The sequence below is a fragment of the Meles meles genome, chromosome 20, assembly GCF_922984935.1.
Source record: "Meles meles chromosome 20, mMelMel3.1 paternal haplotype, whole genome shotgun sequence".
NCBI lineage: Eukaryota > Metazoa > Chordata > Mammalia > Carnivora > Mustelidae > Meles > Meles meles.
The window spans coordinates 54,583,721-54,605,659 of record NC_060085.1 but is presented as its reverse complement, the minus strand read 5'-3'; the positions used below and the strand labels follow the sequence as shown (position 1 = coordinate 54,605,659).

At 43.9% G+C, this 21,939-nt stretch overlaps 1 protein-coding gene across 1 annotated transcript in view; it reads right to left on the bottom strand.

The window, feature by feature from the left end:
- SYN2 (synapsin II) overlaps positions 1-21,939 on the bottom strand; it is a 204,688-nt gene that overhangs the window by 4,512 nt on the left and 178,237 nt on the right. Inside the window, exons 8-11 of the mRNA XM_045991996.1 lie at positions 20,926-21,000; positions 20,363-20,465; positions 18,251-18,400; positions 3,411-3,471 (exon numbers count right to left, since the gene is read on the bottom strand). Of these exons, the coding sequence (XP_045847952.1) occupies positions 3,411-3,471; positions 18,251-18,400; positions 20,363-20,465; positions 20,926-21,000 (389 nt within the window). The remainder of the gene's footprint in view (positions 1-3,410; positions 3,472-18,250; positions 18,401-20,362; positions 20,466-20,925; positions 21,001-21,939) is intronic.

Genomic DNA, 21,939 nt, shown 5'->3' with positions numbered 1-21,939 from the left:
TTACAGAACTTGGGCCATGTTCGGCTCCTGACCAGCACATGCCTGATTGCCATGCCCCACCCGACCAGGGCTTCATTTTAACATTAACTCAAGCACTGACTAGGGGGAATCTTCTGTTTCCATGTGCTCTCTTGTCTCGTAGTACCATCCTCAGGGGGCTCTACTCCCTCTCTGGTGTGTGTGGCGAACTCCAGAAATCCACGTCCTATTCTCCCCTGGAGATGTTGTGGGTACAAAAGAAAGAAGCAGCCCCTCACCTCCACCTCCAACCCCCAAAGGACCAGGATACCATTCTCTCAGCAGGAGACAGAAAACCATCCAGTGGGCTGGAGGGGGAAAAGGCCATCCTTTCTCTGGGAGTTGTCAGGCAGTAAGTATAATACCTGATTGCTCAGATTTTGCTAAGATGGGGGCAGGTGTTCCTTAGTCCTATCTTTTGACTTAGTAAAATTCAAAAGATGTCCTTATCAGTGCATACTGACTAGTGGAAATGATGCATAATTGGCCTGAGAGATCCAATTTCTCATGTCTCACTCTCAGTGTCCACATTCATGAGCCAGCTGGAAGGAGTAGGCTTATAGAAACCCAAGAGCAGCTAGGATTTGTGTTGTAACTTAATATCCTAGAAACACCAGAATACCTATACCCTCTGCAGAGGCAGAATTATCCATCTACACCACTATGCACCCAAGATTATCAGCCCATCTCCCTGCTATATGGCATGGGCTCCACTGTATCAATTACCAATGAATACCAGAGTTAGTTTTACATAAATACATAAATGGAATTTTGGATTGAAAACTTGAAGTTCCAAGTTCAAATCAGATAACCAGTAAAGATGAAGACGACAGATCAGCATCTTTCACGTTAGCCAGTTTTTGCCTCTTCCAAAGTCTGGCTTCATCTGTATCAGCCTTTTCTTGTAAAGTACAGCAGGTTGATGGCTCAGCCTCTTAGACCAGGAACCTGAGTTCTTTCCCACTTGTACAGAGATGCTTGAATAGCCAGAAACTTTACAACTTAACACTGAAGACAGATATAACTTTTCCTTTATTGCACATTAAGCTGTACAAGAGAGTCACAAAAGAGAGGTACTTAAATCACACTTCCAGCATTGGCTGAGATTCTCCCAGCTGGATTGGTACAAAAAAAGGGGACAACATCAGAAAAGAAATGGATACAAAACACCTGAACAGCAATCCTATACTGTGACATGGATGTCCCCCAGGCCACAGAGTTGGCCCTTAGCATGCTGCCTGAGGGCACATGATAGTCAGGTCACATTGCCTGCTTGCATTTGGCAGTAGGAGCCCTAATCAGTTTCTCCCCCACCTGAGAAATTGGCTAACACCACCCTGGAGCCTGACTGAATTCAAATGGCAACTTTGTATTTGTGGCTCACAAATGTCACATGAAAAGCACCTGGATGTTCACACTGATAACATGCAGAGAAGCAACACCACCATCAGCTCACCACTTGGACAAAAAAATAAAAATAAAAAATGAAAATGTATTCCTCCATTCTGGGAAATGTTTCTCTAGTCCTTTCTACCATTTCATCAGATTGGGAGGTATTTAAGGACCTGATTCTTATGCAACCCACCTGGAAGTGCATAAATGCATATATGCATATATTTACAACAGACCGACCACCATCATCTTCTAAGGGAGGGATCACAGATGAGAACACTCACACTCAGTGCATTTCCCTGTAGCCTCAGAATCTGCCAGCAGCCGACAGAGAAACTAGGGCACATGCCCTTGACACATACACCATACTATCAACACTATTTATTCCTCAGACCTGGAATCCAGAACAGTAACATATCAGAATGGAAGTGAGAGGAATGTAACAGTAGAGCTAGAAGCACTTCTTTAAAATCCAAACTGCTGGCATGAACTCCCATGGACCACAGTGCTAGAGGAGACCACTCAGTGCCCATCCCAGTATGGCTAGGAGATGGCAAGATGAGGCACTGAAGCTGAGACTTTAATTAACTGTCTCATCTCTGCTCCATAACTGCATGTCAGAGGAAAGAGGACAAACTGGTGAGGTTTCTTCAATAGCCACATGGCTGTAGAGACTCTGTCCCAAACACACACAAGCTAAAATCAGAGACAGTTCTTCGGAGGAAAGATAAAGCCCCTCATCCTCTGGCCTCCAGAGGGCTCTTGTAACAGCTGAAAATGAAAGCAGGAGTCCACCTCAGAGTTCTGTAGGCAGTATACCCCTCTGTGAAATGGGACATATCTGATTTGGTCTCATGATTACCTAGGGAGAGGCCAAGAGCAGAATGGTCAACTCCTTCTCAGACTTTCAGTAGTTTCCTGCATCCTATGTCCAAAATTGCTAAAGAATCATCTCTGTACATAGGTCAGGCTTTGGGGAATACAAAGCAGCCTCAGTTCCACAGAAGCGCAAAATATGGCCAATTCAGAAACAGCAACAAAGAAAAAACAACTTGGGGGACTGAGATCAACACACAGAAAATACTCACATGTTCACTTTGATATTGCACATCAGCGGCCCCATTTTTTTTTTTTTTGTCTAATCTCATAGCTAATTAGTTAATAATAAAAAATAAGGTACACTGGGATGTCAAATACAGAACACATTCCTGGAAATAGCTTGTTCTTTATATTTCATGTCATCACTAAAAACACAAGAGCTCTATAGGCACAGCCAGCCTATTCACATAAACTCAAACTGCACCAAATTTTAGCAAAGGGAAAAAAGGTGGATGCCTTCAGATTCAACGGATGAAGCTATGGAAATTAGACCTTGAAAAATCTCTTAAACTTCTATCTATTTACCCTAGTCATGCAGAAAGGAAGCAAAAAGCACAATTCACTGAAGATCCCAAGCACACTCATGGAGGTAAGCAGGGGGTGGGGGGGCGACTTAATCGGAACCTGGGGGTAGTGGGAGAAGGAGAGGAGTTGGGTTTTATTTTTGTGGTCTTTGTTTCTCCCTGTCCACCCCCCAGTCCTATTTCACCCCACATTATGTTATACTTTAAAAAATACTATCAAACCACCCAGAAGATAGAGTCACACTGGACTTGGGAGAGGCACAATTCTTTTGTACACTGTTGACAAACAGCCCTGGAATCACAAGTTATACAGAGAAACATAAGTGAGCATTACAAGCACGAACAGGAACAGGTGAACAACCAGACATAGGAGCTGACACCGCATGGGAAAGCACAGTCCAGTCAGCATTGAAAGAACGCAGAAACGGCACCCATGGGAGGGTCTGCTGCTCCCCTCCCCGCTTTCCTTTCTTCCCTTGTTTGTTTTTGGCTTAAAATTTCTGCTTTGAAAAATGAACTACCAATCACTTTAAGAAGCTTGGACTTGTTTTGGCCCTACTGCAATGCCATTACAGTCGAGAATATACTGTAAACAACCTTGGGGGGCTGGCCGCTGAGGTGGGGTCTTGCTCAAGTCCGGATCCTTAAGTGTTCCACTCTGGAAAACAAAATGCAAAAGAGATAAAAACAAAACTCCGAACAGATTCCAAAGAGAAACCTGTGGCTCCGTGGCATGTGTGCAGTGGGGACTGATGGGGACCATGGGATCTGGCCTAGAGGCTTCTGCTGTTCCAGAAACACCTCAGAGGTGTTCTCAACCTCTGAGATGTTGCTGGAGCACAGGTCTCGGCTATCCGGGGCTTAGTCCCACACTGATAGGCAGTGTCTGAGGCCCCATAATCCCCTTTTTCATTTCCTCCCCCTAACATTTAGTCTGTCTAGAAGTTTTGAGTCTTCTAAGAGCAACTGGTTTCTTCTCTGGTGGCTACCTGCTGTCTAGTTCTCCATTATACTCACAGACCTGGCTTCCTGAAGGAAAGGGAAGATCAACACCCAACTCCAGAGGGTGGGTTGGGCTTTACATGACTCCAGGGGCCCCAAAAGCAGGGGCTAGACCAGGTGATAAGTCCAGACTTGCCTCGCTTCTCTTATGGAGTTCACTCTGGGGTAAGATTAACTCTGGAGCTGGCTCTGGAGTCAGATCCACTCTTTGGGCTATGCTGAAACTCCCACAGACAGAGAAGGACTTGAGGGAGGGGGCAGTCACTTGTTTCCCCCCAAGCCCCCTTCCCCAGAGGGAAAGAGTAAAATGTTAATGCTTGTAAAAGTGTTCAAGGCCAAGCTGTTTTTCCTTCTCAAATAGCATAATTACATTTTATCCAAGAACATGCTTCCACTCCCATGCTTCCCCTCCTTCCAGCTATCATCTGATTATGTCTTGACAGGATCAAAGAATCATGTGACTTCAGTTTGTCTAACATTTGAATTAAAGGCAGTGAGCATTTGGAGCTTAAATTCAGTACAAGGGAAATGCTCTATAAAGCCTAAGGGTTGCCAAGTATGTCAATGGTGATGTCACAGAGGGAGTTGCAGGGGCAAGACTGTGAAATGGGCTAAGCATGTGTTCAGCATTCTCACACTTCCTCTTTCAATGCTTCTCTCCCTCGTGACGTACCCCTCAGCCCTACTCCCACATGAAAACTCTTTCTCCTGTTCCCCATTTCCTATGGGCCTTCCATTCTGACCAGCAGTCTCCTCTCCTGCCTACAAAGGCCTGTTTTCAGCTCACTCAAGGAGAGCTGAAGTGTTACCCTCTCCGTGTCCTGATCTTTAACAACATTGCCTAAAACTTCCCTACTAAAAGTAATTAGGGCAGTAGGACTCAGGGGACCTTTGAAATGTCCTAAGTGCCACCACATGAGAGGGCGCTGTTCTACCTACAATCCCCACCCTCTCAAGGGTCACAGCAAGCACACCAATACTTCCCCTCTCCTTCTTCCAATCAATGTCACGGTGCTTGGTCTGAGCTCTGATACCGAAATACCCACACCCAACACACCAGCTAGAGACCACACCATCCAGTTAGCAGAAAGACCCGTCAGTTTTTCCCTCTCAACATCTAAGATTCATCACCTTCTCCTGACCATTGCTGGTCAAGCCTGTACTATATACTGCTTAGACTACTACTTAGATTACTATAGTATTACTATAGTATTATTACTATTCTGCTTAGATTACTACTTCTACTATTTAGTATACTATAATACTATACTATACTACTACCAGAATAGTCTCCTCTCTCTCCAATCTATCCTCTCTGTACCTACTTAGTGTCCTCCTACCTTCCTTCCCTAATTGTGTCACTTTAGTGCTCTAATAACTTATAGCTAACACTACATATGTGCCAGGTAACATGATCGACAATTTGATGAAGTACTGCAAACCTCATAAGACCTCTATGAGGTAGATGCTATTATTACAACATCCTTAATCTTTAGACAAAGAAACTGAGGCCCAACTAAGTCAGGTAATTTGCCCAGGGTTACACAGTAGAGGCTGATGCAGCTGGGCTGTGAGGCCAGGCAACCTGATGCTCCCATTTTCTTCCCATTGCCAACAGGATGACAACCATGTTCCTCAGGCTGACATCTAAAACTTGCTTCAGCATGGTTGAAACTGACCTTCCTAGCCTTCTCTCTCACTCTTGTCCTAAACACACCTGCTCCCTCCTAGGCCCAACCCCTCACTCTTTATTATCTAGGTGAGGCAACACCATGTTACCCTCCAGGAATACCTTTTCACCTGTTTTACCAATCCCATCCAATACATCCCAGACGTCTAAGTCACTTTCTACCTCATCCATGAAATCTTCCCTTTTGACTGCCCTTTTTGACTGTGATCTCTTCTCTGAAAGCCTGAAACAGCACTTAGAAGACTCAAACTACTGAAGAGAGTCTTCCTAGTGCTGTGTTGTTATCTTAAAGACTGGGATGAAGCTCCCAGAAGACTGACACATCCTTCAGTGAATAGACTATGTGTCTTCATCTTCTCATGGATTCCTAACAAACTTGTTTTCAAAGAAAAATAGAGATATATGGCCTGAACAGGAACTATTTATTTAAAAAGTTAAAACAGCTGGAATTAGGAATATTTTGGAAAATTCAGGACATATCATCATTTTACCAACACCATCAAGCACAGGGCTAAGTAGATAAGAAGTCCTAAATAAACTCTTGTTAAATAAATGAACACGTAGTACAATAATGGTGAAAATCCAAAAAGGACTAGAGTTTAAGTCTTTAGGAGAGAAATGTTGTTAAATCATAGAAGTTAAACCATATTGTATTTGGTATCAACTTCAGGGAGCAACTCTGAAAATGCTCAGGTTAGGGAATTAAACTTGAGGCCTGCTGTATGAGCTTGTATATTAGATGCAGAAGGTAAAATTAAAACAAGCCTCAAAGAAGCAGAAATCGCTTCCATCAAGACTGCCCATCCCAGGGACACTTTAGGCCCATGAGTTCTTTCCCACTGTGCTCTCTTCTTTCTCTTGACCTGGCTGCCAACTAGTGAAGTCTAGGGCCAGGATACAGTGTTTGATAATGGGTGCACAGATAACAGGGTGGCCTTTCTACCTGGCTTCTGACATGGTAAGACTGGGCTGGGCATCAAATACATCCTCAACCACATACACTACACTGCTTCCTAGGTCTCCAGCAGCAAGTCTTTAAGATTGGGCAGCAGAGTGACTGAGGAATTTGGGCCTTTGGGCTGGGAAGACCTTGGATTCAATCCAGATCTGCCATTTACTAGCTTTGTGACCTTGGGCAATTTATTTTGCCCCTCTGTACCCACCTCTTTTCACAAGGTTTCTGTGATATGAAGTGAGATTGCCTATCTATTCATCTATCTAGATATCTATAAGCATCTGGCCCCAGTAGGTGCTAAGTAAAATGCAATAGATGATGGTGATACTGATGAGGAATTTCCTCTGAAACTCTGTTGTTACCCAAGTCTTACTCCCCTGATGGAATACCCCCTAAAGTGTTCTATTCCTAGGCTTCAGAGAACTTTATTTAGTTGTGATAGTAAAGACTCCTCTGGTCTCCCCGACAAGCTATCAGTGTTATGGTTTCTCATTGCCTGAGAAGGATACTCAGATGAAAGACATCAAAATTCATACAGTTTGTGGAGTCATTAGACTGGCTCTTGCCAGTCTCCTTTCCTGGGCCTCTCCTCATACCACTGATGGCTGCCAATTACCTCAGACATCGGTCAGGAACAATTTAAGATGTACTCCTCCAAAAGAACTGTTATTTTTTAGATAGGGTTATAGAAGATCACATAACAAGAGAGTAGAAAGAGGGCCAATGGGCAAAAGCTCCAGAAAGGTAGAATTTTAGTTATGGGAAGAACTTTCTATAGTAAAATCAGTGGAAGAGGCTATCTTGGGAGATGAGTGTGTCCATGCAGAGGCTAGAGAATTAGGACAAAGATATTGTAGAGAATATTCCTACACTAAATATGAGCTAGATTAGGTGAACACTATGGTTCCTTCTATCCTGGCAATTTATGATTCCGAGGGTGGGGGAACCCCTTTACAATCTCATAGATTAAGCTCTAACAGTAGAACTCCAGATACTCATTGGATGAGCTGACAGGGGTAATCATACCAAGGAAGGCTGGCTCTGGCTCTGGCTCTCCTCAGCCTCAGAAATATATAAATAAGATATGGATTAACTGAGCCCAAAAGTTCCCTTCCTAAAGCTTCAGAGGAAGAGCTCCCAGAGGCAGTCCTTTGAGCTGGATCCTGGGAATATGCCTTGGCCACCCTTGTCTGGCGCCTAGGGAGCTTCACCCTTTCCTGGCTCCACAGAGGTTGTGGACTGAAGACTTCCCAGGGACTATGAGTGGTAGGGGAAGAGTCCCTTAGGACTGTCCGTTGCTAGACTGAGACTCTCTAGCTCCACCCACAAGCCATCCATCTGTTGGGGCTGAGGGCTATTCCTGTGGGGTTTGGCTACCATGGGATCTGTCTCCGCTCACCAAGAACTGCCTGAGATGCTGAATTCCATGGAAGTCTGGCCACTCTGACGTCACTGCCAAAGTCTGGCCTATAGCCAGCCCACAGCAGGAGCCCACGGCCAGACTGAGCTGCAGTTTTCCTCAGGAAGTTGAGTTGACTCAAACAGGTAGTAATATGTAGTCCAATGCTTGTGCTCAGCAGCACCCAAAAAAAGAGGGGGGAATAAATGGACTTTACAGCAGCCCAAGGGGAAAAAACCCAAACAACTGTGGCTTTATAGAATGACAATGCTGCTGCCAAAAATTTGATGCAGCTAGAGGGGCGTCAGTGTCTCAAGGAGGGGAGTGCTCAGGTCCTATGCTCTTTCAGCTGATAAGTCTCACAAGAGAGCACTGCAACCAGTTCTGGGTGTTTCTTTAAGGGGGACACTGGTGGAATTAAAATGGGTACATGGGGAAAAAGTGGGTACCTGGAACAGATAGGATGGTGAGAAGTATGGAAATGACATCTTTCCTCATGTGACTTTGGGAAAGTTACTTAATTTATGAGTCTCAGTTCCTCAAGCACACCAACTGGAATGATTGAGGTAATCGTGGAAGCTGGAGCTGAGTAGAAGATCAAAGTTAGTCAAATGTAGATCTGATCAAGGTCAAGGACTGACTTGGGTAATAGTGAGGTTCTTGGTCTCCTGGCTTTAGAGGTATTTAAGGAGGGCCATGACAAACTCTGGTCAGAGATGCTATGGAGGAGGTCACGAATTTGCAGGCAGAGGACTTCTACAGGCCCTCTGGTTCTGGGTTCCCATTAATTCTTCCATGCACTTTTCAGTTCTTTAGATGTCTGAGATAGGAGACAAGCCCTTCTTAGCTGCAAAGTCTTGAGCCCAGCAAGACCCAGGGCTATTGGGCCTGAGCAGAGGTGTCTGTAGGCAAAGGCTTTGAGGCAAAGGCTTGGCAAGTAGAATGTGCTACTGCTTTCCATCAAAGCTGGTTGGGCTGGTATCCCACTTTGCTGAACCCACTGGGTTTTAGCAATCTGAGAAGTTAGGGAGGCAGAAAAGGTAGGTGTAGCTCGGAAACTCCTCTAGGTTGGCAGGTTTAGCAGTTGGGTTTACCTTACACAAGGTCACAAAGGCCCAGCTTTCTCCATTTTTACCTTCCCCAGTGCTCTGGGGGGGACATGAAAAAGGCATAGTGCATAGTATTGTAGATCACAGAAGATTCTGCTCTCCTGCTTATACATTGTATGACTTTGGACAAGTCATCTGCATTCTCTTTGCTGAAGTATGAAATGGAGATAGATATACCAGCCCAAACCATATCATGTAAGGATGGTGAGGCTCAAAGTAATGTCTTTGCTTTGTAAACTGTATAGTGCTAGGCAAAGCAATGATATAAGTGAACATCATCATCATTATTTTGATAATAATAAATATCAATCCAAAGGAATGCAGCTCTAATGAAGCTCTAGAATTTAATGCATTAATGTAGAAAGTATTGTTGGGTGGCTTCCTATCATCTGGTACATAGTAGCTCAGTATGTAGGGGATTCTGGGCTGGGTTATACCATACTCTCTGTATATCATTGACTTGTTCCAGTGAGGTCCTTGAAGATGCAGAAGAGTCATTTTGGAACAATAAGTATTAGCTCTTGAGGTGAATGGACAGGAAATCACTTGTCTAGGAGAGACACCAAGGCCGTGGATGAGGGTTTGTGGGGTTTTGTTAAAGGCACCTTTAATTTGCTATCCTGTGGTTTTCAGCAGACAAACTGGGAGACAGGAGCTCCTATCTGAGGTCCCAGCAGGATGGAAAGCTGAGGAAGTAAAGACACTAAGTGACTCAACTTTTGAGAGTTGTTGGCCTGAGTCCAGCTGCCCCCACCGAGGAGGAAGGCCTGTGCTTGCTCAGCATATCTGAGACAGGAAATTGGGAAAGGGTCTCAGGGTCTGGCCCCAGGAAAGAGGCCAGGCCAAGCTCCTTGCTGGACACGCCACAGAGCTATTCTGATCAGCTCCCCCAGGCTTCACTCCCCCGGTCTAGGACCCCAGGGGGAATGAGGCAGCAGGAAGGAATGTGGTTGGGAGGTTGTAGGTTCAGTCAGAGCAAAGGGGACTGCATGTTTTCTGGCACCTTGGGATTTTAATGAGATCATTCCAGCAGTTACCAGTGCCCACCTTTCTTCCTCTGAAAGGTTAAAAACGTTCCCAGGGATGATTTCCTCCTCCTCCTCCTCCTTTCATGAGGGCAATTGCTACTCTGAGGGCAGAGCTCATCTTCTGGATTGAGGCCCTCCCATAATCAGTGATTTCCTAAGGACATAAGAAGTGTCCCATGGGGGCAGTCCATGAGACCTATGGGGGCACTAAGGGCCAGGTCACCGAGGTCAGAATGTCAGCTTCAAGTGATTAAAGATGTCCCTTAAAAGTTAAGACATCCCCAAAATAGTCAGTTTCCCTTAATAGTCTGTTAAGGGATCTGGTCACTAGTGACTTTATCTGAACCTGCCTCAAATCTCCTCACATTTTCAGCTTATACTCACTGGGGAACAAATTCCCTAAAGCCAGTCCTGCTGTGGGAAGCAGGAAGGCCTTTCATTTGTCCTAAATTTACTTCTTCTAAGCTATGTAAGTCCTTCTTAGTCCCACGTTTGGGATCCGAGTTGTGTCCCTTCCTTAAATACATGGCACTTTAGACCCCAGTGAAATCCCTTCTCAATCTTGGTGTCCTGTACTCAGGAGACTCCATCTTTTCAAGCCTCTGCATCTGCAAAGATCTATCTGGAAATGTTTTGAGTATCTCTTCAGTCCAGAGAACCAGTAAAAAGGACTGGTAGAATATCCCACCAGAGGTCAGAAGTTACCAGTTTATGGACCTCAATCCTTCAATTCTGGTCACATCACTGCACTTTCCAGGCCTGTGGCTAGCACACAGCATCTTAGATCTGGAAGGATATTTTAAGTTACCTGCTCCAATAGCCCTAGCCCCCAGCCCACCTTTTGACCATATCCCTGACTAGGGGCTCATCTTGCACCTGAATGAACATCAGCAATGATGGGCATTCACACACTACTTCTCAGAGTAGCCATTTCCTCTCCTAGTTTTAGAGTTTACTCCTGTCTTCTAGCAGGTTTGCCTTTTGGCATCAGTCTTCTCTCAGGACAGCCACGAGAGAGCTAAAGGTAATAAGTCATTGGCTTCTTGAAACTATTGCTATTCAACTGGATCTCCTTTAACTTTTACTCAAAGATTTGCCAAATGCCTCAGCCTCCTTCTTTCCTCTGAGCACATTGCAGTTAGAGTTAGAGGTTGTCCTTGTTAAACTGTGATCCTCAGACTGGAAACAATATTGCAGGTGTGATCTGACCTGCTCAAGGTAAGGGAAGAGGCTTGTCTTCCTCCTGGGCATCACATGTGTAATACTTGGAATTACTTAGAATCACTCTTCATGATTCTTTGAAATTTGAAACAGAAGCCAAACAGAAACTTTGTTAGTGTCTGAAATTCCTGCATTAGCAGTTCAGCCCTTTGACTCTGGAAGACTTTATAGGAAAATAATAAAAACAGAAACTGTAATGGGAAATGAAAAAAAGATTAGCCACACAAAGGAGAGCACCAGGATGCCACCTCTACAGGCATGACTTAAAAGCTTTGTCTACCTGAAATTCTCTCCCTGATTCCCAAGAGTCTCAGGAGCAGTATACACCACCCTAGAGCCCTGGGTTATAAGGCCCAGCTCAGATCCCAGAAGACAGACCCCAAGGTGTGTGGGGGATGGTAGAGCAGGGCCTATAGGGAGGTTTCCAAGGTATATAGCCTGGAGGCTTTGGCCACCACTGGCCACCAGGTGTCACTGCCACCTTGAGAACAGTCTCCCTGAAGCACTTCAGAGCTGATGGAGTCACTTGCCCTGACCAACTCTTACAGCAGCTCCAAAGCCGGCAGTCCAGCTAGGCTGAAACTAAGCTGTCATTAGCCAGATAAGGCTTTGCAACTTACCTTCCTACTTCCAGCTACATAGCCAGTGCCTCTTACAGCCCCCATTCCTACCCCTTTGAACTGGGCAAGCAGCTAGCCTGGGCCCACCTCAATGACTTTGCTCTTTGTTTTCTATAATTAATCCATCTCAGGCTAGGGGACTGGCTAACAATAAGGCAAGGTGTGCCCTCTACTAATCTCCCCCTCAACCAACACTAAGGGCCTCTTCTAGAGTGAGAGAAATGAAAGCTGTAAGGGTGGAGCTGCAGGCAAGGAGAGAGAGGGAGAAAGAGAAAGGTAGATAAATGACTAGTCGTGGTCTATCCTGGTCTTGACCGAGAATACTGGGCAAGGAATAGTTCTTAGGGCTTGTGACTCAGGCCAGAAGCTCTTTCAGTCTGAGCTGCCAAAGCCACAGAAGAAAGGAGCCAGCAAGAGGGGCTTGATTGTGAGGAATGGAGTGACTTAGTGACAGCAGCTAACGGCTCAGTGCACCATGCAGAGTTCTGGCTGGGACCCAGGTAATACCTTTGGTTTGTATCCCTTCCAGTTGTACACTACCAAAATTGCTCAGAGGATCCCAACACCAACTCCAATATGCTGCAAGGGCTGTTAAAGACAATTATTCCATCTGGTAACTCATTCAACAAATATGTACTGCAATGCCATATCTAGGGGAAGAGAACGGCAGTAGTTTGCGTAGAAGGAGTATTTTAATCACTGTCATTTGCATAGAATTGCTATCACATGATCATAATAAAAAGCAGGAAGACATAGTTTTGTTATTGCTGTTTAACTCTCCTCCTGATGACTGACTGCACCCTCCTTAGTACATCCGTGATGTATTCAATGGCTACTAGGTGCTAGCTACTCTGCAGACCCTAGAGATACAGCCGTGAAGAGACCCCGTACTCTTCAGATGCTTATGTTCTACTGGAAGAGCCAAAGAAAGAAACAGATAGGAATGACTTAAGCTGTTAGTAAGTGCTATGCAGAAGATTAAAGAAGCAGGGATTGTAGTCAGTAATTAGATGGAAACTTTGGATTAGATGGTTGAGGAAATTTCAGTTATACTGTCATGAAGGAGCCAGCCATGCAAAAACAGGGGGAAGAGAATCTCAGACAAAGGATACAGCTCATATAAAGGCCCTTACCAGTGAGGAAGAGCTAGGATGGTAGGAAGGCAAAGAGGCAGGTAGGGGCCTACATGAATTGCTTGGGGAAAATTGAAAGGAGGTCAAAAATTTACTGGGGGAAAATAAAGAGTTCTGCTTTGGCCATGTTATATTAGGATGCCTTTAGACATGTAAATAAACACGTCAAGCAAGAGTTAGAAATGTGAATCTGGAGTTCAAGGAGTAGTCAGGGCAGGAGATAGGTGTGGGTTAGTTGAGATCACCAAGGAAAGTACACAGACCAAGTTCTAAGGCACTGACGTGGAGATTTAGCAGAAGTGAAGGAGCCAGCAAAGGAGGTGAGAAGAAACCAATGAGGCGGAATGAAAACCAGGCAAGAACAGAATCACTGAGGCATCGAAATGAAAATGTTTCAAGAAGGAGAGAGTGTGGGGGAACTGCATCAAGGCTACTGAGAAATCATGCAAGATAAGAAGATGGGAAAATGAAGATGAGAACTAGATGACATGGAGTCACTTTGACAAGAGCAATTTCAGTGGGATTGGTTTTTACTTTATTATGCTAAATGGGAGATGTTTGTGGATGGATGTGATAATCTTCCCGAAAAGAAGAAATCAGTGATGGAGAAGAGAGGGATAATGTGAGAGCAAAAAGAAGGTGGGACCCAGATCACCTGTGGAGGGTGGAGCTTAGAAGAGATTCGTGTGGCTTAAGATCCAGATAAACTGGCAGATGTAATAGTAGAAATATGGAAGTAATCTGGTCGGACAGCTCTACGGCCCTAGAGCCAGGATGATTGAAATGTCTCCTCAATCATAACTAGTGGAAATGGGCTATCATCAGGGAGAAATGGGAGGTAGAAATATGATCAGTACAGTCATGACCTCCAGCCCAAGTTGCAGCGTTCTGCCGAATGTGACAGACTGTGGTATACTTCCTGTCTTTAGGATGGCCTGGGGTCAAAGCACAAGGTTCAGGAGGAAACTAACAGAGAATACAGGAAGGTATTGTCTGATGAATGGTGATGACTCTGTGAATTCAGGCATGATTTCAATTTAGAATATAAATAATTTTTGGACAGAGACTGTATCTCATTCATCACTGTAGCCCTAAGTCTATTAAACTAATTTTAAGCACATACATTGAGCTAGCCTGTGCTAGTCAGCAGAAACACAGTCAAAATAGGGCATCGCCCTTGCGCACAAAGGGCTAAAAGTATTTAAGAGACATTTGCTAAATTAATTTAATCATGTATATAGTAAAGAATCTGGCCTTGCCAAAGAGAAATCTGGCCTTTTCTCCCCAACTCCTGGGAGATAAGTCTAAATTCTTAGAATTTCCAGAGTAATAGGAGTGTCTTTTCTTTGTGGGTGAGAGGCCCTCAGACCACACCAGATAATATAAGCTGATGAGGTGACTCACAGTGGTCCCTGGGGTCACATGGTATTAACCTGGCATTCATGGATGGGAGTGCTGGAGACCAATTTCAAGAAGGTGATCAATCAAGCATGCCTATGACATGAAAGCCAATAAAAACTCTGAACATTGAATCTCAGATGAGCTTCCCTGATTGGCACCATGTATACTCTTATATATGGATGCTGGGAGGTTAGGACATGTTTGGAACACTCCCAGACTCTGCCCTGTGCATCTTCCTTTATTTTTGATCTGTATCCTTTCCTAAAATGTACCTGTGAGTATAATAGCTTGAGGTAAATTATGTGAGTCTTTCCAGAGAATTCTTAAGAACTCTCTGAACTTCCTGTTCATGTCAGGAGTGAGGGCAGTCTTGTAGAGGACTGTACTCTCAGACTTCGCAATTGGGCAGACCAGGTTTCATGTGACCTTAGAAATAAAAGAGATCTAGATATCATCTGATTCAACTTAATTCTATAAGTGAGGAACCAGAAGTCTAGAGATAGGGAATGACTTACCTGAGGTCACATAATGTTATGACTGAGTAAGAATAACCCATGAGTATCCTGACTCCCAGTACAGTGTGCTTTCCACAATATCGTATTGTAGTTTTGAATGTGATCCTGAGCAGAGAAAAGCTTATCCTTGAGTCAGTCTGACTTTACTACAAGGGATTGCTGCAGGAGCTCCTATATTTAGGAAAGCTCATTCCTTACTATGTTTCTTGATCTGATTCGGATACATTCTAGATTTTTCTTGAGAATATTTAAGTTGCACTATGTAATGCTTGCAAAGTAAGGGGACTGTCCCAAAGAAAAGCTAACGCTTTCGGGGGGGGGGGGGGCGGTTGGTGATTTCTTTGTTACTGAACTTTTATGTTTCAGATATCATTTCTGTAAAATCTAAATTTCATTGCTAGAAGACATTTTAGTAGTTTTTTTGTTCAGTCCTTCATTTTACATATGAAAATACTGAGACACAGAAACAGGAAGATATCTACCTAAGGTCACTTGGTCAGTGGTAAGGACAAGGCTGAATTCAGATCTCCTCTGCATTCTAGTTCAAAATGACTTCCCTGTAGAAGGTCGAGAAAATTTTGTGCACACTTCTATTTATAAAAGTACTTACGGGATCCTCACGGAATCCCAGAACAACCTATTTTTGTTTCTTTCACCTGGGTAGCGTTGGGCTGTCCTACTCTGTCATAAATTCATTAAGGGGCAACCAGATGTTTTCTGTATTTCTCAGGGTTAAAGGGAAGAAAAGGGCTATCACTCTTCTCTAGGGCAGGGACAAGCAACAATCTGCTAATCCCTAAAGCTTTACAAAATCATGAAATCTAACCACAGGTCTGATATTTTTTTAACCAGGAAAATCTTTTTTTAGTACCTCTTTTTAAGTACAACATTTAAATAATGGGCTTGTATCTCTAACAAGCAATTAATTTTTGTTCTCTTAATTACCCTACTATAATTCTCTGGTGACTAACATTCCTGATGTACAGAAACAGATTCCTGTACTTGCCCAGAGGTTTGACACATGTGAGCCAGCTACAGAAGGTACAAAACACCCATATGAGCTAATGTATGATAGCATCCCATAGCAGGGGGCTACTCTCAACTTGGATGCCCAAAGTAAGTCTACTAGCCCAGGAGCTCCCTTTTATCGAGCATGAGTACGGATGGAAGTATTCTACTCAAAGAAATTTTCAGAGCTCAAAAGGTATTTAGATCTATTTTATATCATAGGTGGAGAAACTGAGATCCAGAGAAAGAACTGACTTAACCAATTGTCACACTGTCTTATTTTAGTCATTTCTTTAAAAAAAAAAAAAAAAAAGAAAAGAAAAGAAAAAAAGATTTATTTATTGATTTCGGGGTGGGGGAGGGAAGAAAGACAGATGGAGGAAGAGAATCCTAAAGCAGATTCCCCAAGACCCCAGGATCATGACCTGAGCCGAAATCAAGAGTCAGGGGGCACCTGGGTGGCTCAGTGGGTTAAAGCCTCTGCCTTCGGCTCAGGTCATGATCCCAGGGTTCTGGGATCCAGCCCCACATTGGGTTCTCTGCTTGGCGGGGAGCCTGCTTCCCTCCAACCCTACCCCTGCCTGCCTCTCTGTCTACTTGTGATCTCTGTCAAATAAAATCTTAAATAAAATCTCAAATAAAATCTTAAAAAAAAAAATCAAGAGTCAGACACTAAACTAACTGATCCATCCAGGCACCCCTATTTTAGTCATTTTTACAGAAATAGTTCTTATACATTATATTACTAGTTTTCTTAAACAACATGTGGAATACTGACTTAAATAAAGCTGTTTCTTGGGGTGCCTGGGTGGCTCAGTGGGTTAAAGCCTCTGCCTTTGGCTCAGATGTCAGGGTCCTGGGATTGAGCCCCACGTCGGGCTCTCTGCTGAGCAGGGAGCCTGCTTACCCCCTCTCTCTCTGCCTACTTGTGATCTCTCTCTCTCTCTCTGTCAAATAAATAAAATCTTTTCTTAAAAAAGCTCTTCTTTATGGTTCAGGTCCATTATTATGAATATCAACTATGCCCCTATGCTATGATTCTGTGACATTCAAATGATAAGAACTAATTTGTTTCTATACCATAATCCAGGCTGGTTTATACTCTTTTTCCCTCCCCACTCCTTTCCTTCTATATTACTAAAGGATTTCCAGACTCCAATTACTTGGATTCTGAAGTTGTAATCGCAGCAAGGCACTGATCTTTAGAAAAGGGAGCGATGATCTTGAAGCCAGAGGTTGTAGGGAACCTAAGCGCTGAGGCTGCTTAGTTACATAATAACAACAGGCAACCTTTTTGAGCATTTATGATACACTATATATATACACTCTATTTTAGGTTCTTCATTTAATTCTCACAATAACCCTAGGAGAGGGTTATTGTCATCTCTGCTGAGCCACATATAAGTACTTCACCCAAGGTCACAAAGCCAATAAAATGGAGCATCCAGGATTCAAACTTCGGTAGTTTTCAAAGTTCACACTCTGAAATCACCATTCTATTCTATCTCCTTAACTGTTTGAAGTGGGGATTTTGAAAGAAAGATTTCTGAGAGATTTTTATGTTCAACTAATTAAACTTGAGGTCTAGAAAAGGTAGTAATTTCTCCCCAAAGTCACACAGCTGTTTAGGGGAGAACAGCTAGACTAGGACTCAGTTCTTGGATTCTTTGTCCCAAGCTCTTACCACTTCATTATGCAAAAATTCAGTGAGAAGAAAGTTGGGGGACATTTTTGCAAAGTGAGATATCTCCTAGATGGGACTTGAGACGTTTGACCCCTGCCTTTCTTTGGCCTATTCTAGAGCCACAGGGCCTGAGCCACAAAAACTTCAATGTGGATTTCTTATCAGACTTGGCATCTGGGAAACTGCCACTCTGAATGTGACTGGCCATGAGTCATACACCATAGTCAACTGAAGAAAACTTCCTCCTCTCCCTTAGGAAGGAAAGCAGATTTCTAATTTGAGTTTTACCTCATCATTCTCTTCCAGAATGAGGGACCTGACCCTTTCTTCCCACTAAGCCAGCAGATTTCTGATAAACGCCCTTCTTTCTCCACAAATGCAGCAGACCCCTTCCAGACAGTGAACAGCTGGTAAGAGGTCTGACCCAGCCCTTCCTCAGAGACTTCCCATTTAAAAGTGGGAGTATCCCAAGAGAAATGGGTTCTGGTTCCCCAGAGACTTTAAGTTCAAAGAGAAGAGATCCAGTAAGTACTGGATCTATAGAACTGGACAGTTCTATAGCTGATACTGCAGACTGCTAATGAGAAGGCTCCTCTATCCTGGAGCCACCACAGTCTATAGCAGTGGGCTTGGGAATGGTTCTTGGGTCTCCTGTCTCTTCCTGCTGCTTACCTGTGGCTGTTGGGTGGTTAAGGGTCTCTGAGGGGACAGGACAGGGGTCCTGGACAGCAGCTGGTTCATCTTGCTAATGACTAGTTCAGTGATAAGTTGTCTGTCCTCCACCTGGTGTTCACCAATCAGTGGCATACTGCAGTCCATGACCTGGTAGAAGATGTAGCCCAGGTTAGGAAAGGGGCTGGAAAAATCAAAGGCCTGTAGTCTTTCAGAATGAATAGAACTTAAGACATCAGAGATAGGTTAGGGATGAAACCAGTGTTCTTGTCTTCAGTTAGAAGCATGTTCCTTTGTAGAATTAGGACCTTAGTCTCCCCCTCCAGCAAACTTTTGCTTTGGATCTCCCCCCCAGACTTCACCCAGGCTAAGGCTCAGTAGAGTACAAGATTCGTGGCTGAAGGTAGTAGGGAAAGGGAGAGAGCAAGGGCTTAGAGATTTGTAGGCAGGGAAAGCAAGAATACATGGAGGTCATTCCCTTAACTCTCTAGTTAGGAGTAACCAGTTTTCATCTCTGAGACTTTTCACCCATGCAGTTTTTATCTCCACACAGTCTGCCCTTTAAACAACTAGATTTCTGCTTTTGCTCATGACCTGGGATGCCTTCCCTTTTCACCACCATCCTGATTCTTCCCGTACCTCAAAGTCCAGGTAACTGTTTTCCTCCTTTAGGAAGTGGTTAGCTGGCTAACTAGGATCACAGACTCTGTAATCCAATTCTCATTTATGGATGAGAAAACTGAGTCCCACTGAGAGAGGGGGTATGATTATTTAGAATGCTATGTGCCAAGTAGATCATGGAGTAGATTCTGAAGCCCACTTTGGATTCCTGACACTAATCTTTTGCCAATACCACCAACTCCTGGCAAGGAGCCTTTCCTGCTCCCAGTAAGACTGGGCAGGAATATGAGTGAAGGATTCATATTGCTACTGACTTTCCCTTTAATATGGGGAAAGGGAGTCGGCAAAGTTGTGTTAGAGGACCAGGCTGAGTAAAGTATCTCCAAGGCTCAGATAGATGCTAAGAAGAATCTCCTGTGCCTGGTGGTGGGTATTATGGCGGACACGTATTGCATGGAGCACTGGGTGTGGTGCATAAACAATGAATTCTGGAACACTGAAAAGAAATAAAATAAAACATAGGTGTAGTAATCAACATAGTATGGTACTGTCATAAAAACAGATACACAGATCAGTAGAACAGTATAGAAAACCCTGAAATAGATTCACATTTAAAGACAAAGTGGTGTGTGGGCATATATATAGATTATATATATATAGTATATATATGTATATTAATATTACTCAGCCATAAAAATGGAATGATATCTTACCATTTGCAAGGTTATGAATGAAGCTACAAAGTATTACAGAAGTGAAATAAGTCAGTCAGAGAAAAATACTATATGATGTCACTCCTATGTAAATTTAAGAAACATTTGAACAAAGGGGAAAAAAGGAGAGAAGCAAATCAATAAACAGACCCTTAACTCTAAAGAATAATCTGATGGTCACCAGAGGGCAGGGTGTGGGGATGGTTTAAAAAGGGTATGGGGATTAAGGAGTGCACTTGTAGTGAACCCCAAGTGTTGCATGCAAGTGTTGAATCACTACATTGTATACCTGAAACTATTATTAATGCTGTACATTAACTAACTGGAATTAAAATAAAATCTTAAAAAAAAAAAAAAAAAGAATCTCCTGCAACCAGGAAACTTGAGCTCTATCTAGCCCAGGCTGAGATACTGAATCACTCCATGGCCTTGAACACATGCTTATGGCATTAGGTCTTAGTTTTCTCATCTGTAAAATGAGCAGATTGAACCGAATGATTCCCAAGTCCAATTTTCTGAGACCAAAAATGGTAAATCACTACAGTCTTCCCAGGGGAATAGCCTTAGGCTAGGACCCCAGGAACCCAAAAGTGGCAACTCTTGGTGGAGGTATTTTGCTATGCACATCCATTGGTATTGTTGTCTGGGAAGCATCCCCTGGCCTGAGAGATTCCGATCTAAACGTAGTTTGGGTCACCCACATAGTTCTCAAGCTAAGAGCCTGGCTTCTAGCCTTGGGTGTTGTCTCTTACTGAGATACTCCTTGGGCCAGACTTACCTCAAAAATGTAGTCTTTCCCATCTTTGCCGTGTACAGCTTTGACAGCACAGATGTCCAGGCCACCAAACATCTCAGAGCAGGTGTCTACCCACAACTTGTACCTGGAAGGGATGGGAAGGTGTTCTGAGGCTGGGGTGTTAGCTCATATCAAGCCTACCTGCTACTCATGATCTCCTGGTGCCTCCACCTCTACCATCCCACCCCTTCCCACCTCTCCTTCCTCTCCCCATCAAGCATAGTGCCTTCTCTACAGTGCTCTCACACTTGAACTCCAGATTCAACCTATGTTTCCAGGCTCAGAGCAGATGTCACATACTCTAAGTGGCCTTCGTTGGTTTTTCCAGTGCAGAGTAACTGCTCCTTTCTTGGAGTTTCTACATCATGTCCAGTCTTTATCTCATAATTTAGCATATAACCCAGTCCTGCCTGATCTTGTTAACCTGGTTGCTTGGCTCTTTGTGTTCTGTCCTGATTAGAGGCTTCCTTTGGGCAGGACTCATTTTTTAATGCCTCTTCAGCTATGGAAGCTGGGCTGGGGAGTGGACTCCTTCTCTCACTCACCTGTCTGACATGGCGATCTGCTCCAGCATTGCAGAGCCAGTGTTTGTCTTCCAGTTCCCTGAGATTGATGTCCTCCTGCAACAAGGTCCCACAAGGATAGGATAGGCAGTGAGCCACATGAGCAAGAGGGGGGTATGAAACTTCCCAGAATTTTAGCTAACTGCTGCTTTCCTCACCTGCTTCTTGCAGAAGTAGCCCAGGCACCCATCTGCTGAACTGAGAACCTGGCTGCCTTGCCAACCCCTACCCTCAATGTCCTTCTTCTCTTTGTAGTCCAGCCCAGACTGCTGTGGCTCCATGGAGCCTTCCCTAATCTTTTCAACCAGATGAGCACTTGCTCTCCTGAGCCTCACTTACAGTCCTGTATCTATTTTTTATATTAGTTATTTGAGCTAAGTCTTAGGTCCACAAGTCATAAACTACTAGCAGCCTACCCACTTAGTATCTGGGCTGACTTGGTATATACAAACTGAATTCTGTTGATCTTGGGAACTCTCTCAGGATTCTTGTGAATATCTCCCCATGGCTTCCTTACTAGCTCATTTATTTGTTCATTCAACAGTTAATTTCTAAGAGCCAACAGTATTAACAATGTGACTCTGGACAAGTCAGTTAACTTCTTCAGGCTTAAGTTGCCTTGTCCATCAAATGCTGTTGATGGAATCAAGTCACCCACCTCCTCTCTGCTATGCCCTCTGCACCCTCTCCAACTGTAAGCAGGTGTTAGGGTCAACTAGTCTTAGACTAAATAGGAGGTGGCTGACCTTGCTTCTAGTTCTGGATTTACTCTTGACTAGGTGGGTGACCATGGGTGAATCACTTTACCTCTCTGAGCTCTTATCCCTGTGTAAACACAGGGTTGTTATGAAGATCAATTGATACAGATTTAAATAAATTGTAAAACACCAAAAACAGGACTTCTTAATTATGAATCTCCACTCAGACACAGTCAAGAGGAAGAGGATAGCCCAGGGGACAGAAAAGTGCTGTTCACACTACTGACAGAGCTGTTCA